We start from the raw sequence: 15,220 nt of genomic DNA on the forward strand, positions 1-15,220 counted from the left end.
GTCCTAGGACCGCCTCCTGCCCATCAAGGCCTAGGAGAGGCTGAGCTGGGGCCCACACCTGCTCAGCCTGCCCCTCTGGGCTCAGCACTGGAGCTGTGGGTCCTGCAGGTGTTTCCAGAGCCGAATGCTATCCTGGGGGCTGAGGGGCCGCACCAGCAGCAGGTCACGGACAGCACAGGGCTCAGCGGTGCGGTCTGCTGGCCAGGCTGTGTGGAAGTCTGGGTGAGCCCGGGGCACCAGGCCCAGGGCACGGACGCACAGTCCGGTGTAGACATCGTTGAAGGGGAAGGGTGCCACACGGGCCGCTGCCTGCAGCAGCCAGGGTGCCAGGCGCCCAGCAATGACGTAGCCACCCCCGCTGGCATAGGCTGGGTAGTCACCTTCGAAGAAGGACCCAGGCACATAGAAGGGCCCTCCGGGCTTCCGGAGGGGCTTGGCCTGGGTGAAGACCTCACCCAGGTAGAGGCCACGGGCCCAGGCTGGGGGCAGGCCCCTCAGGTGTTCCAGCAGGGCGGGGATGCGCACGAAGGCGTCGTCCTGAGCATGCAGGACAAAGGCCACGTCAGGGCAGTGGCGTCCCACCCAGTCCATCAGCAGCAGGTCCTTGAGTGTCTGGTTGAAGGGGACGTCGAAGAAGTCCCAGAGCAGCAGGTCGCTGTAGCGGTGGCTCTCCCAGGCGACCAGTGGGCCCAGGTCAGGGCCCCCCTGACCCACTGGGGACCCCAGCAGGAAAAGCAGCCGGATCCCAGGAGCCGGACGGCCCCACGTCTCCCTCACAGCCTGTCGTTCTGCAAAGCGCCCTGGTTCCGACTTGACAGCCAGCAGCAGATAGGGGACGTCTGAAGCTGAGCAGCTGGCTACTTGGCCGCCGCTGCCAGCAGGCAGCCACCGTGGGAAGCTCCGGCAGGCTGCCGACAGCAGGAAGTGGCGGAGGTCCTCAGGATAGGAGGCGAAGTCAGGGATCTCAGCGGCGGCGGCGGCCCCCCAAGCCTGGCAGCCCCCTGCCTCCGTGCTGTCCGCACTGGGCAGGGTCTCCAGCCGCCACTGCTGCTGGTTCCAGGAAGCCAAGGGCAGCAGTCCGGTCAGGCCCAGGCGGGCTGAGAGGTTAGCAGGCAGGGTGGGCTCAAGGCTGGCTGGCGTGGGGCCTGGTGGGGAGCCCTGGGGTCCTGGGTAGGCTTTGCTGAGCCGAGGCTGGGATGCCCACTCGATGTACACTTTGAGGCCCAGGAGTGTGAGCAGTGCTGACAGGCAGAGAAGGCACTTGGGGCAGCGCATGACCCAGCCCAGGGAAGGGGCCACCGCTGGAGCTGCAAGGGAGGTGCGGGGGACTTTGGGGTGTAGGGATGGGCCTCAGAGGGGACCCAGCATGGCCCCAGGGCAGACAGCCTCTCAGTCCCCCCATAGTCCCTGCCAGCCCCCGTCCCAGCTTCTCCCATGCCAGACCCTCCCTCAACAGGGATCCAGCTGTTTCTATTCCTAGACCTAGGGATCCCCCATTCCAATCCCATTCCAACCTCCTGCTCTTTCGACTCTCTCTTGGAGTCCCACTCCTTCCACCTTCCTAAACTCCCAGAGGTCTGCCTATCCCCCGACCCCACCCCAGGGACCAGGGACCCGACCCTGCCAGCTCACACCCCCACCCACCATTCATTCCTCTCCCCAGGAGTCAGGATCACTTGATTCCCAGCCTGCCGGTGTAGACTCCTTCCACCTCCCTCCCTCAACAGGGGCTGGGAACCGGGGATCTTGCTCCCTCCATACCTGTGGGTCCGGCTCTCACCAGCTTCGGCGCCGGGACCTCGGTTGGGCCCTTGCTCAGATCTCCCTTCTGCCCTTCTGAGTGTTGGTCTAGCAGCCAGCCCAGCTAGTCCAGGGGTAGGAGGGAGCTGGAGGCTGGGAGGGCCCCAGGGGTAGGGAGGGGCCGGGGCGGGGCCAAGGGAGGGGAGGGAGAGGGCGGGCGCCAGACCTGAGTGCTGGGGCTCTGGCGTGTTGGGGCTGGTTTTCTGACAACACTGCCGCCGGGAAAGGTGCAGGGGGTGGCCAGAGGCACAGCGGGCCCTGCGAGGCCTGGGAGAGGAGAACCAGGGGCCTGGAGTTGGGGAGGGCGAGTCCATGGGAGGGTGAGGCCAGCTCCAGACCTGAGTCTGGGATGGATGGTGTCAGAGTGACCCAGGGCGAGGCCGAGTCCCAAGCAGGCAGAGACTGGGAGGCTGAGGGGCTGGCGCCAGGCCACGGCAAGGAGGCGGCATGAATGTGCTGAGTGGGAATGGACGGGCCTGGCCAGAGACAGGGATGTTTGTGGTTGCTGCCCAGAGTCGGGGTGGGGGTGGGGAAGGGGCTGGTGAGGAAGAGAGAAAGGTAGTCGAGGGCTGGAGAGACGACCTTGTGACCTTGTGGAGCGAGGGACAGGCAGCCAGGGGAGGCCTGCGGGGCAGGCAGGGAGAAGAGAGGAAAGACTGGGTGAGACAGGAACTGGAGAGAGCTAAGAGAAGAGAGAGAGAGAGGACGGGAAGATGAGGACATGGAGCTGGCAAGGAGAACGGGCGGCCCGGAAGCCCCTGGTGGGGAGAGTAGCGGGCAAGAGCGATTAGAGAGGCAGGTGGAGAGAGATAGGGCCGTGGGCAGAGAGGAGGGGGTCAGAGAACAAGAGCCAGACACAGGGAGATGGAGAAGGGAGCCAGCAAGGAACAAATTGAAGGGGGGAAGGAGCGGGTGACAGGGTGCGGGGTACAGGGACCCTAGGGCCAAGTCACCCCTTCACCTCCTCCATCCGCATCAGTGCCTGGGCGGTCTGCAGGGAATCCACTCCAGCCCGGTTCCCACCTCCAGCCCCGGAGTGGGTCTGCCCTGGGGCCCTGGCCCCTCCCACAGCTGCACAGTGACTCCAGGAACACTCACATCCGGCTCTCCTGGGACCAGGAAGGGTGTCTGCCTGTGTTTACCTCTCAGCCCTCCAGAGGCCTCCGCTGTTGGGGCTGCATCAGCTGTCTGGGGAGGCGGGTGGGTGGGGCTTCCTCATCCCAGACCTCCTGGGACCTGGGATGGGACTAGGGCCCCCCTACTAAGCCTGGGCTGACTCTTCTCCTGACTGTGGGTTGGGGAGAGGCTGTCCAGATCATCTCGGGGACCCTGCCTGTCAGCAGCAACAGTTTTTATCTGTCCATTGCTGACTTCCTCTTCCCAGGTTTGAATAATGGAGCCCATGGGAACAGCTGGAGGAAGAGTGGGTTAGAAGAAAGCTGGAGTGGGAAGTGACAGCCAGGGGGTGGGAGCAGGGGCTTGAGCACCTCTGGAGGGGGATCCCAGGGCCGGGAGATGGGGTGAGGGCCACATGAGCTCTCCTGGCTTATCTACCTTCTGCCTGGGGGCACAAAGATTCTCAACCTGGGGCAGCACTGCCCCTCCTGGGGGCGTCTGGAAATTTCTAAGGGTGAAACTTTGGCTGCTCTGTCCATCAGTCTTAGTCCAATCAGGAAGACAGAAACCACACAGCCATTTGAACAGGGACCTTAGAATAATTAACTATAACAGGAAATTATTAACTGTAACAGAGGGATTGGCTAGTAAGAAGTGCTTTCTTGTGGAACATTGCGGGGGTTGGAATATGATAAACCCAATCCAACATACCTATCTCCCTAAACCTTTGGATTCCCTCTTCATGTTGGGCAGTTCTGGCATCTCAGCCTCATTAACTAGAGGTCACTGTTGACTCCAAGTTCCAGTCAACCAGCCAAGTGAAATGTTAGAACCACCTCCAGGTGCACAAGCTAACCCATTAAATCTGGAATGGCTACTAAGTGCACACATATTAACAGAATAGCCTCATATGCATGCGAAAGCTGGACAATGACTAAGAAGACCGAAGAATTGAATTATGGTGTTGGCGATGAATATTGAATATTGAATATACCATGGACTGCCAGAAGAACGAACAAATCTCTCCTGGAAGAAGTACAGTCAGAATGTTCCTTAGAAGTGAGGATGGCGAGACTTTGTCTCACGTACTTTGGACATGTTATCAGGAGGGACCAGTCCCTGGAGAAAGATATCATGCTTGGTAGAGGGTCAGCGAAAAAGAGGAAGACCCTCAATGAGATGGACTGACACAGTGGCTGCAACACTGGGCTCAAACATAATGATTGTGAGGATGGCACAGGACTGGGCAGTGTTTTGTTCTGTTGTACATAGGGTCGCTATGAGTCGGAACCAACTCTAGGGCACCTAACAACAGTGTTAGATTCCACCCTCATTGGTCTAACACTCTTAGAATCCACTCCTGTACATGTCCCCCAGGTATATTTGCAAAGTCCTGCAGTTCTTTTGGTGAATAAGCTATTCCTTCCTGGTCATAGTGTATACCTGTCCCCTGGAGCATGCTGAGACTTGACCTAGATATGTATGGGCCTAGTGGCAGCAAGGGCTGGTTGTGCTGTCTTGAGACATCCCCTTTCAAGACATCGAGCACAGGAAGGTTGATAGTCTTCTCAAACCCTGGCAGGAGGGGAACAGTGACTTGGGTGTTCAAGATTGTCAGTCTCCTGTGGTTCCAACTGGATGTCTTCATTCCAGATTTCAGAAGCCCATTCTTTACCAACCAGTGCCCTAACTTTCATATGAGAAACTTGTGCAGACTGTTATTTCAACTGTCATAATTCAACAACCTACAAAATCAAGTTTTGTGTTGGGTTTTTGGTAATATCAGCCCTGCAGCTACAAGAAATAAGAACTTCTTTTAGAGTTGTCATGGAAGCACTAATTCCTGGACTGTAACTTGAGCTAGCAGACCTGAACTTGTCATTTTCTATTTGTAAGCACTCAAAAGAGTCCATCTCACACCCTAGTCTTTAGGATTATTAGGTCCCCCAAGGCGTGTGCCTTGTTGGCACCTCATCACCACCACCAGGTGATGGCTTGATCACTTGTGATGCCACTGCATGCTGTGGGTTTCTAGCCTCTTGTTTCCCATTGGCAAAGAGCTCAGTACCGTGCTCAAGCCCAAGGGCATGAGCAAACCAATCCCCAAATCCCACCTTTGTGAGTCTTGTCTCCTGGGACACTCTGAGTACCAATTTCATATCAGTATGGATCCAATCGGGAAGAAAAAACACAAATTTGAACCGGGAAAGTTTAATATAAAGTTTAATATTAAATATAATGGTAGATTGGAATAACGAGGGACTGGCTAGTAAGGTGCCTTGGAACTTACTGGAAATCCGCTCTCTGGGGTCGGGGGGAGTTGTTCACAGGGAGGCACTTCAGCAGAGGCATTCCCGTATGAAACCACTGGGGGAGGGGGCCGGGGGAAGCTGCTGGCCCCCCGGCACTGTAGAGCCAGGTACTGGAAGAGTCACAGGAGCTGGGCACAGGGGAAGCTGCATGTGCTGTAGGGCCTGCTGAGCGAGCACACCAGAGCCGGAACCAGGAAGCAAAAGCCTTTGTCTTGTCATGGCTCTCATGTGCCCCCTACTGGCAAAGCTTAGCATCATGTGAGTTGGCAAAGGAAAAATATTTCAAGGGCCCAGATCCACTTTCACAGAGCAGACAAAGGAGTTGAATTTGGAGCCGAGAGTCAATAAATCGATCACCATGGGACTAGGGGGTGCTACTGGCATTTTGCAAGTGTGGGCCAGGGGTGCTGTACAGCCTGCAATGAGCTGAGCGGTCCTGCCCTGGAAGAACATCCCTAGGTCAGTCAGGGTCCCTGCAGGAAACAGCAGTGCAAGCGCGCGCAAACACACACACACACACCCACACGAGAGTGACTTGAGAAAGGTCTTTTGAGAAAAGCGTGGGCAGGGTGTAGGGCAGCCACAAAGGAGAGTGCAGCCCTGGGGGCTACTTCCAGGGGGAGCCTTCACCTCCCCATGCCTGAGGAGGCAGGAGAGGGAGAGGTTACTGGGACTGGGAAGGAGGGGGTTGCCTAACAGGAGCTGTGACCTTCAGCCAAGGGTGCAGCCAGCCAAGGCACCCCCGAGGCAGGAAATAAATATCCCTGTGACTAAAGCTCTTCTTTCCTCTGACCTCCTGCCAGGGCCACAGCCCACTGCTCCCCACACCCTGCGCTGAATGACTCCAACCATAAGCTGAAGGGCAGCAGTGTGGAGAGCTGGTCAGGCATTGCACACAGCCTGCTGAGATCTGCTTGCATGGGGAGGGGCTGAAGGCTAGGCAGGGACAGGGCCGGCTGCGTCCCGACGCTGCTCCTCTGGTGCCGACTTTAGGCCCTAGGCCCAGTCAGCCCCCAGAACCTCACAGTTGGGCAGCATCTCCTCCACCAAGATCCGAGTGAGGCCGGGGTTGGACACGGAGGGGAGGTCTGAGATGTCCAGCTTGCGGAGTTTCCTGGAAGGAGGGACGCAGGGTGGGAGGCCAGCATAAGACAGTGTGTATGTGAACCCCACTTCAATCCCTAAAACCAAAAAAAAAACCCAAACCCCTTGCCGTCGAGTTGATTCCGACTCATAGCGACCCCAAAGGACAGAGTAGAACCGCCCCATAGGGTTTCCAAGGAGCACCTGGTGGATTCGAACTGCCGACCTACTGGTTAGCAGCCATAGCTCTTAACCAGTATGCCACCAGGGTTTCTGTTCAATCCCTAGCTTCCTAAAATTAAAACAAAAAACAACATTTTACTCTACACCGATGTTCACTGTAGCATTCTTCACAAGGGCCAAAAGGTGGAAACAGCAGAAATGCCTTATGAACAGATGCACGGACAAACACAATGTGGTATCTACGCACAACGGAATATCACTCAGCCATACAGAGCAATGAAGTCCTGACCCATGCCACCACATGGAGGAACCTTGGAAACATCGTGCTGAGTGAAAGAAGTCAGTCACAAAAGGACAAATACTGTATGAGCTCATTCATATGAAATAAGCAAATACGTAGAAGCCAAAGATTATTAGTGTTACCAGGGGTGGGAGGGAGGGAGAAGGAGGGGTTATTGCTTAGAGGGCAGTGAGTTTATGTTAATGGTGGTGGAATAATTGGGAAAAGGATAGTGACAACGGGTGCACAACGTGAAGAATATAATCAATGTCACTGAATTATAAATACAAAAATTGTTGAATTAGCAAATGTTTTGTTATGTATATTTTTACCACAATAAAAAAAAATCTTCATAACTGCCCAGAAAATGGCAGAGCTGTCCAAAGTACATGTAAGCCACCGTGCTACTTAGAAGTAGACACCTCTGGCTCCTATTCTGCAGCAGTGTAAACATCATAGATGTTTCACTGAGATAGAAAACAAAAGAGCAAGAAAAACTAGGAGCCTTTCACTCTCCCTGAGGCCCGCTGTGACTGCGCACCTGTGCCCACCCACCAGGAACGCTAGGCCCTTATGGAGGTGGGGGAGGTGGGGAGCTGCCCAACCACGCCCCCTCCTCTCTCTCTGTCCCGCATCTGGGCTTCGAGGGAGATGCCTTGGCAGGGGCCCAGGCTGGGCAGGCGGGGGTGGGGGTGCTGGGGTCTTACTGGAAGTGGTGGAGGCAGGCGAGGCCCCGTTCGGAGATGCGGGGACAACCGGCCAGCGAGAGCTCCTGCAGTGAGTCAGCCAGCGGGTGGAGGTGGCTGAGACACCAGTCATCCACATGGGGACAGCGCTGCAGCCAGAGGGACTGGAGCTCCTTCAGGGGCACTGCAGGGGGAACAGGAGGGATGGCAACCAGGACCCTTCTAGAGCCCACACCAAGGACCCTCCTGGGGCCCATCACCAAGGACCCTTCCGGAGCCCACCACCGAGGACTCTTCTGGAGCCCACCACCAAAGGGAAACACTCAGAGGCCTTGCCCATACCACCCTCCCCCTCCACCCCACTGTACCCCACTCACAGAGGTTGTCCAGGCCGCTGTAGTTGAGGGTGCAGCCACTGGCATCCACAGCCTCTACAGGCACGGCCTGGAACTTCAAGAAGTCAAGAGAGAAATGGCCACGTCCATTTGGCCGGATCCACTCCTGGCCCTGAAACCTGGAGAGGGAAGAGATGGGGGGTCAGCAGGGAAACCCCCACCCCAGGCCCCCCACCTCCTATATAATACAATTACTGTTCTCTGCTTGGGGCACTTGGTGTATGTCAGGCCCTGTACTAAGGGCTTCACATATATGGATTTACTGGATCCCTGTGACGATGCCATCACAGATAGAATATTTCACTGTTTTACATACCCTGAGACTGAGCGTCGCAAAGATTACTGATTAACAGTCATGTGAGAGAAAACAGCTATAATGGAAGAACCCTCGTTGATGGGCAGAAGACACGAGACACACACAGACACGGGTACCACTGCCAAGGAATTTACTGGAGGAGGTGCTCAAACCAAATGAGAATTTTAATTGGAACAAAGATGGGAGTAGACGAAGTCTACATGAATCATAAAAGTAGAAAAAAATAAAAGAAGGGGGAAAAAAAAGGAAGAAGGCAGAGAAGAAAGAAGAAGGAAGGAAAGGAAGAAAGAAAAGAGAACAACGAGAGAAGAAAGAAAAGCACACGCTGAGCACACACGCTACGCCAGGCCTTATTACAAGTGTTTAGATTGTGAAATCTCATTCAGTCTTTCCTGCCAACTTTGCAGGTTAGACTATTACCATTCCACTTTACAGGTGACAAAACTGAGGCTCAGGAACGAGCCCCCAGGCCACACAGCCAGTAGGCAGCAGAGACCAGGGACTTGCATGGAGTCTGTGTTAACTGCAGAGCCTGGATCTTAGAGATGCTTGGCCGCCTCCCCCAGCCCCACTCCAACACCTGGGCTGTCATACTTGACTGCGCCTCCCTGATTCAGGACGGAAAAGGCACCTGCGATGTACGGGCCATACCGATTTTTGATGGAGTTGACAGACCTGCCGAGAAAACCACAGGTGAGGGCGAGGCCTGGGAACAGTGCACCTGTCACCACGCCTCAACTGAGAGGGTTAGAGTCCAGAGTACCAGATCTGAGACAGCCTGACGGGCTCATTCAGGCCATAAATACTGAGGCCCATCTGGAGCCCTGGTGGCGCAGTGGTTAAGAGCTCGGCTGCTAACCAAAAGGTCGGCAGTTCGAATCCACCAGCCGCTCCTTGGAAGCCCAATGGGGCAGTTCTCTGTCCTACAGGGTTGCTATGAGTCAGCATCGACTCAACGGCAAATGCTGGGCAGGGGGGACACAGTAGGGACTAAGACAGATAACAGGCCCTGCCCTGGGGAGCTCACATTTTAGAGGGAGGCAGATAAGAAACCAGGAAATAGCAGCAAATTGCAGAGATTGCCCATTCCGCCTTGAAAGTAAAACACACGGAATGACTGGGAGTGTCTTGAGCGGGCAGAGGGGAGGGAGTGGTCTGATTTAGACTGGGTGTCAAGACATGCTTCTTGAATGTAGAGACTGTTGAAACGGCAAATGTTTTATTACCTATATATTTACCACAATGAAAGAAAAAGAAATGTTTCTCGGAGGTGACACGTGTGCAGAGATCTGAGCGGTGAGAAGGGATGTCAAGGTCAAGGCCAGAGCCCACCAGGTGGTGGTGGGGCGGGGGAGGGGATGGTAGGGAGGGGATGGGGCGTGTTCCCTGGTAGGAGAAGGTTGCAGAGTCAGTAGGGGCCAGGTCTTTTAGGCCTTGGAGTTTGGCTTTTATTCTAGTTACAATCAGAACCCATTTGAGGGTTTTAGGCAGGGTGGTAATGTTATCTGCTGTATGTTCTTAAGAGTCCTTTGGCTGCCTTCTAGACTATGACTGACTATAAACCAAACCAAACCCACTGCTGTTGCGTCAATTCTGATTCATAGCGACCCTACAGGACAGAGCAGAACTGCCCCATAGGGTTTCCAAGGAGCGGCTGGTGGATTTGAACTGCTGACCTTTTGGTTAGCAGCCAAGCTCTTAACCACTGCGCCACCAGGGCTCCATAATAGACTACAGGGGGCAAAAAGGGCCCAATGAGATTACTGCAGTAATCCAGCCAAGAAATGAAGGGGCTCAGACCAGACCACAGAAACTGGAGGTGCTGGGAGCTGGTCATATTTGCAATATTCTGGCATTTTATCAATGGACTGGATGTGGGGGGCAGAGAAGCAAAGAGAGGAATCAGAGATGACCCCTTAGAATTTGGCCCAAGCAACTGGGTGGGCTGTGGTGCTGTTTACTGAGATGGGGAAAGTTTGAGGGTGAGCAGGTTTTGGGGGAAATCAAGGGTTTGGTGTTAGCCATGTGAGGTTTGAGATGTTGGTGGGCAACTGGTTGCCTATAGGAGTCCCTGGTGGAGATGAAGATGCAAGACTCAGCAAGGGGCTCCCTGAGGCCGTTCAGGACCTTGGAGGGGTGAGGGCAGGATGTGGGCTTGGACTCCCAGGGCCTGAGCAGATGGTTCCGGACAAGGTCGTGCAGGCCAGGGGTTCTCACCGATTTTCCTGGTGTACCTTCAACGCCTGCTTATGGAGAAAGTACTCCCTTAGAGCCTGCACATCATAGAAGTGGTCAGCCAGGAACTGGACCAGCGTCCTCCTCTTCCTCTGATTGCCCTGGGGGGCCACCATCCTGTTCAGGCCACGGACACCCCTGGTACCCCTGTTCCATACTGGCGCCACCAGGCACAGGGACTGGGGAAGGGGACAGGAGAGGAGGGACTCAGCCTGGGACTTCCTGTGAGAGACAGCACTGGATCCCCCTGTTCTTGCTCCATGAATACTTGGCTCCCTGGCCCTTGCTAAATTGTTTCAGAACCTCCAGATTCCGCCTTTGTGATTGACAAAGTTTCCCCACGTTTTCCCCCAGGTTCTCCCCCTTAATCAACCCTACATTCCCTCCTTGGTGTAATCAAACTTTCTTGGTTTTCCCAAATTCTCCCCTAATTTTCCCAAAACTCTTTACTTTTCTGTCAATACTTTCATTATCTGACCTCTTAATTTCCCACAAATTCTGCTCTTAATTTTATCCAGTTCTCCCTGGGGTTTCTGGAATTACCAGTTTCTTTCTCCCTAAAACAAAACAAAACAAAAAAAACCCCACCAATCCCGTTGCTGTCCAGTCGATTCCGACTCATAGCGACCCCAAAGGACAGAGTAAAACTGCCCCATAGGGTTTCTAAGGAGTGACTGGTGGATTCGAACTGCGGACCTTCTGCCATAGCTGTTAACGACTGTGCCACTCCAAATCACTCTTGATTTATATCTTAAAGCCCCAAACTGTTCCTTTACTTCCCCTCAAAGTTCTCATGTTAACTTGCCCTGAATTCTCTGTTTTAACCAAATTCTCGTTTTTCCAAAATTCTTGGGTTAATTTTGCCTAAAACTTTATTTCCCCTCAAAATTCCTCTTAAACTCTACACTTCTCTCCTTAATGTTTTCTAAATTCATCCCTTGTTTTTACCCAATTCTTCCTTTTCTCTTTCTAAATTCTCTCGATGAATATTGCAAATTCTCTCCTTAATTTCCCCCAGGTCCTTCCCTTGGAACTACCAGATTCACTCCTTATTATTCCTTTGGTCTCCCATCAAAATTCCTAATTCTTCCATAAAGTTCGCACAAGTTTATTCTTTGGTCTCCTGCCCTTGACCTTTAAAGGCCAGAATCTTGGCCAATCCCTTCCAAGCGCCCCCCACCTCCCCGCCCAGGTCCCAATCTCGCCTACCCATTTGCTCCCCGTAGTCTTAGCCCTAACTCTGATTGGCTCGAGCATCAGCCTTCTCCCCTGTCCCTCACAACTCTCGGCTTTCCTATTGGTTTCTCTCTCCAAGTCCCGGCTCCCTCTCAATCGCTAAAGCCCCTCCACAGCCTGTGTCTCGATTTTTCCCTGTCCGATCGTCCCCGGTCTACACTCCCAGTGCGAGGCTTAGCGGGAGAGGCTCCTGCCCTTTCGTGGCTCCTTGCCCTCCTGGGTGCCAACAGCGGTCCTAAAGGCGGAGGCGGCAGAGAAAACAAGTTTTGGAGGCTTTAGGTGCTCCGATCACTTACCGCCCTGGGCGCTGCCATCTTGCTAGAGTTACGTAACCGGAAGGGGCAGATCTTATTGTCCTGTCCCGCCTGACTGTTTCAGTAATAGGCTTCATCTCTAATGGCCACGCCTCTCTATTTTCCAGGCCTCCTCTTAAAGACGCAGAGTCCCTGGGTGATGCAAACGAAAGGTTGGAGGTTCGAGTGCACCCGGAGGTGCCTTGGAAGAAAGACCTAGTGATCTATTTACAAAAAATCAACCATTGAAAACCTGTGGAGCACAGTTCTACTTTGACACACATGGGGTCGCCATGAGTTGTAATCTACTCAAGGGCAACTGGTTTTCATTTCTTGAAGGCACACGTATTTTGACTCTTTTGGATTAGGGATTGCTCAGAGTGCCCTTTCCACCGGCTTTATGACTCTGAAGACTTTTCTAGAAGAGGGTGGGCAGTCCTTCATGTAATGCACCTTTCTTCCCTGCTACTGAGTTGAGACTAGTATCATGAGGTGTTAGAGTTCAGTTTGGAATTCTCAGAGTGAAGATTCAATATGAAGTCTTGTGAATAGAATTATTCATTCATTCCTTGCGCAAATACTTACTAAGCCCCTCACGGGGTCAACATTCCAGGCCGGGAGAGGCTGGATGAAAAACAGATGAATAAGCAAGCTGACTCATAGTGACCTTATACAAGGCAGAGTAGAACTGCGTCATATGGTTTCCAAAGAGGGGCTGGTGGACTTGAACTGCGGACCTTTTGGTTAGCAGCCAAGCTCTTAACCACTGCACCACCAGGACTCCAGGTAGTGTTTGGTAAGAATCAAGTAAAAAGCAAGTAATACAATAGGGAGTGACTGGGGCCTGAGGCCATCATGAAAGGCCTCTCTGAAGAGGGGACATTTAAGTGGAGGTGAAGAATAAGGAAACAGCCATTCAGAGATCTGGGGGAAGATTATTCAAGGCAAAGTCTAGAGCAAATGCAAAGGACCTGAGGTGGGAGGGGCCCAGGAGAAGGCAGGAAGCCAGATGTCAACAGATACTGGGCACCCACTAGTGGCCAGGCCTGGGTGGCTGCTGGGAAGAGGCAGGGAGGGGTGAGTTTTTACCTTAGCGTGAGAGGCTGGGGTTGGACCTTTGTGAGCAGAGTTGAGGTTAGACTTCAGAAGGAACCGAAACACAGGAGGCCGGCTGACTCTCCCTGGAGAATGAACTTTGGGACGCCTCTGTCCGCCTCCCTTGGTCCCGCCTGGCTGCCCTTCACTCCCTCCACCAGGAGCTCCTCAAGCGGCTGGCTCACTCTGGACCCTGCTACTTCCTGCTCCCTGTGGCCACTGCTTAGAGGCTATGGAGCGGTGGAAGCAGTTGAGGCAGGCCAGGCTTGTATCCCTGGAACTGGGCCCACCCCCGAGGGCCCTGAGGGAGGTCCCCCCAGCGGAGAGGCCTGGCCAGACCCTTGTGTTCCCAGGAACAGACACTGGAGATGCCCGGGAGAGGCTGCTGTGGATCTGGGAGGAGCTGGTGAGTGGGGGGGTGGGGATGGAGCAGTGGGGTGGGAAGAGGGTGAGAGATGGAGAGAGAGAGAGATGAACAGTCTGGAAATAGAAAGTGCCAGTGACAGAGATCAAAAGTCAGCAGTTGAGAATCAGGAATAGAGAGAAATAGGGGCAGAGGTAGGAAGAGAGAGAGATGGAGACAGAGAGGGACATAGACATAGACCCAAGGAATAAGAGACAAGAATAGAGACAGGAAGACCAAGAAAGAGACAGAGATGAAAAGCAGAGACTGAGAGCAAGAACAGAAGCAAAGAGACTAAATGTGAGCAACAGAGAGATCAGGGGCAGAGAAGTGGAGAGACAGAGAGACAGGACATGGAAAGACGTAGAGACAGACAAATGGAGACAGAGATAGATAATGAGAGAGGGAGGTATAATGAGAGAGACAAACAGACCGAGACTCAGAGACAGAGAGAGAGGTGGAGACAGTGAGGGACGCTGAAATGGAGAGACAGAGGCAGAGATCAAGAGATACTGTCAGAAGCAGGCTGACAGATCAGGGTCTGAGGTGCAGAGACACAGTGAGGACCCCACCCCAAAGCTGCGGGCCAGGACTTGAGGGGGACCTGCTCCCCCCAGGTCCCAGATCAGCAAGCCAACCCTTGCTGTCTGCTGTGGAATGCCCATGACTCCCCACTCCGACCGGCAGGGGAACCTCCGCAGAGTGGATATCCAGCTGCTGGACCAGCTGTGCAGCCTGGCGCAGGAGATGGGGGCGCTGCGGGAGGAACTGGAAGAGGAGGAGGAGGAGAGCAGTGAGGCAGATGAGGATGAAGAGCCTACGAGGAAGCAGGAGGAAGACTTGGGGGCCTTCTGCCCAGCCACCTGCCTCCCTGACTTTGAGATAACTATCTGACGTCCTGCCAGTGTGTTTTCAATGAGGTGACGTTTATGCAAAGAAGAGGGTGGGATCTGCGGGTCAAATCAAGGTTTGAAATCAACACCTGTTCCTTGAGCAAGTGCTTTCTCTGCAGGGGTCTTGGATGAGAGCATTGGCCTGTGAGCTCTGGCCATGTTTCCAGGTGATGTGGAAAGTTCTGCAGAGGAGTTGTAGGTGTATTTGCAGATAAGCCATGAGCGTGTTGTGTGTTGTGGGTGATACACAGAGGTTTGCAGCTGAGAAACTGATGTTTGCCTGGGAGATGGGACTCTTTGCAAATATGATACAGATTCTTGCAAATGAGGTTTTAGATCAACCCTGTCCAATATGGTGGCCACCAGCCACGTGATAGTGAGCCCTCGAAACATGGCTAGTCTGAATTGAGATGTGTCATAAGTATAAAAGACGCCAATTTCAGGCGGTTAGTATGATAACAAGAATGTAAAACATTTCAATAATGTTTTTATTAATCACCTGTTGAAATGATAACATTTTGTGTATATGAGATAAAATCAAAATTATATAAATGAATTTCATCCATTTTTTTTCACTGTTTAAATACATGGCTGCTAGAAAATTTAAAATTATATATGTAGCTCTCATTGCATTTTTTTAAAAACGATACTTTATTGTGTTTTTGGTGAAGGTTTACACAGCAGTTTAGGTTCCCATTCAACAATTTCTGCACAAGTTGCTCAGCGACGTTGGTCACACTCTTCACAATGCGTGTGCAGGGTTTTCTTTTTTTTTTGTGGTAAAATATATTTAACATAAAATTTGCTATTTTAACCATTTTTAAGTCTACAATTCAGTGGCATTACTTACATTCACAGTGTTGCGCAAACATCACCACCATCTATTTCCAAAAC

At 53.2% G+C, this 15,220-nt stretch overlaps 3 protein-coding genes across 4 annotated transcripts; 1 reads left to right on the plus strand and 2 right to left on the minus strand.

Annotated features, from left to right (window-relative positions):
* Nucleotides 1-81: 81 nt before the first annotated feature.
* On the minus strand, nucleotides 82-1,811 carry B3GNT8 (UDP-GlcNAc:betaGal beta-1,3-N-acetylglucosaminyltransferase 8). Its single transcript, XM_004388744.2, has 2 exons — nucleotides 1,762-1,811; nucleotides 82-1,307 (listed from the first exon to the last, which is right to left on the minus strand). Exon 2 carries the CDS (start codon nucleotides 1,273-1,275, stop codon nucleotides 82-84), a length of 1,194 nt encoding a protein of 397 aa, XP_004388801.1. The 5' UTR covers nucleotides 1,276-1,307; nucleotides 1,762-1,811.
* Nucleotides 1,812-6,146: 4,335 nt separating this feature from the next.
* On the minus strand, nucleotides 6,147-12,100 carry DMAC2 (distal membrane arm assembly component 2). Of its 2 annotated transcripts, XM_023742681.1 has the most exons (6): nucleotides 11,939-12,100; nucleotides 10,389-10,585; nucleotides 8,766-8,846; nucleotides 7,838-7,974; nucleotides 7,482-7,644; nucleotides 6,147-6,342 (listed from the first exon to the last, which is right to left on the minus strand). In XM_023742681.1, the coding sequence occupies exons 1-6, from the start codon at nucleotides 11,954-11,956 to the stop codon at nucleotides 6,225-6,227; spliced, it is 714 nt and encodes a 237-aa protein (XP_023598449.1). In that variant the 5' UTR covers nucleotides 11,957-12,100; the 3' UTR covers nucleotides 6,147-6,224. The 2 variants fall into 2 exon arrangements, with proteins under 2 accessions (XP_023598449.1, XP_004391310.2); XM_004391253.3 differs by lacking the exon at nucleotides 8,766-8,846.
* A 908-nt stretch (nucleotides 12,101-13,008) lies between these two features.
* Nucleotides 13,009-14,912, plus strand: ERICH4 (glutamate rich 4). Its single transcript, XM_004388802.2, has 2 exons — nucleotides 13,009-13,436; nucleotides 14,121-14,912. The coding sequence occupies exons 1-2, from the start codon at nucleotides 13,263-13,265 to the stop codon at nucleotides 14,325-14,327; spliced, it is 381 nt and encodes a 126-aa protein (XP_004388859.1). The 5' UTR covers nucleotides 13,009-13,262; the 3' UTR covers nucleotides 14,328-14,912.
* Nucleotides 14,913-15,220: the final 308 nt, after the last annotated feature.

Source organism: Trichechus manatus, unplaced genomic scaffold (assembly GCF_000243295.1).
Source record: "Trichechus manatus latirostris isolate Lorelei unplaced genomic scaffold, TriManLat1.0 scaffold00216, whole genome shotgun sequence".
Taxonomy (NCBI): Eukaryota; Metazoa; Chordata; class Mammalia; order Sirenia; family Trichechidae; genus Trichechus; species Trichechus manatus.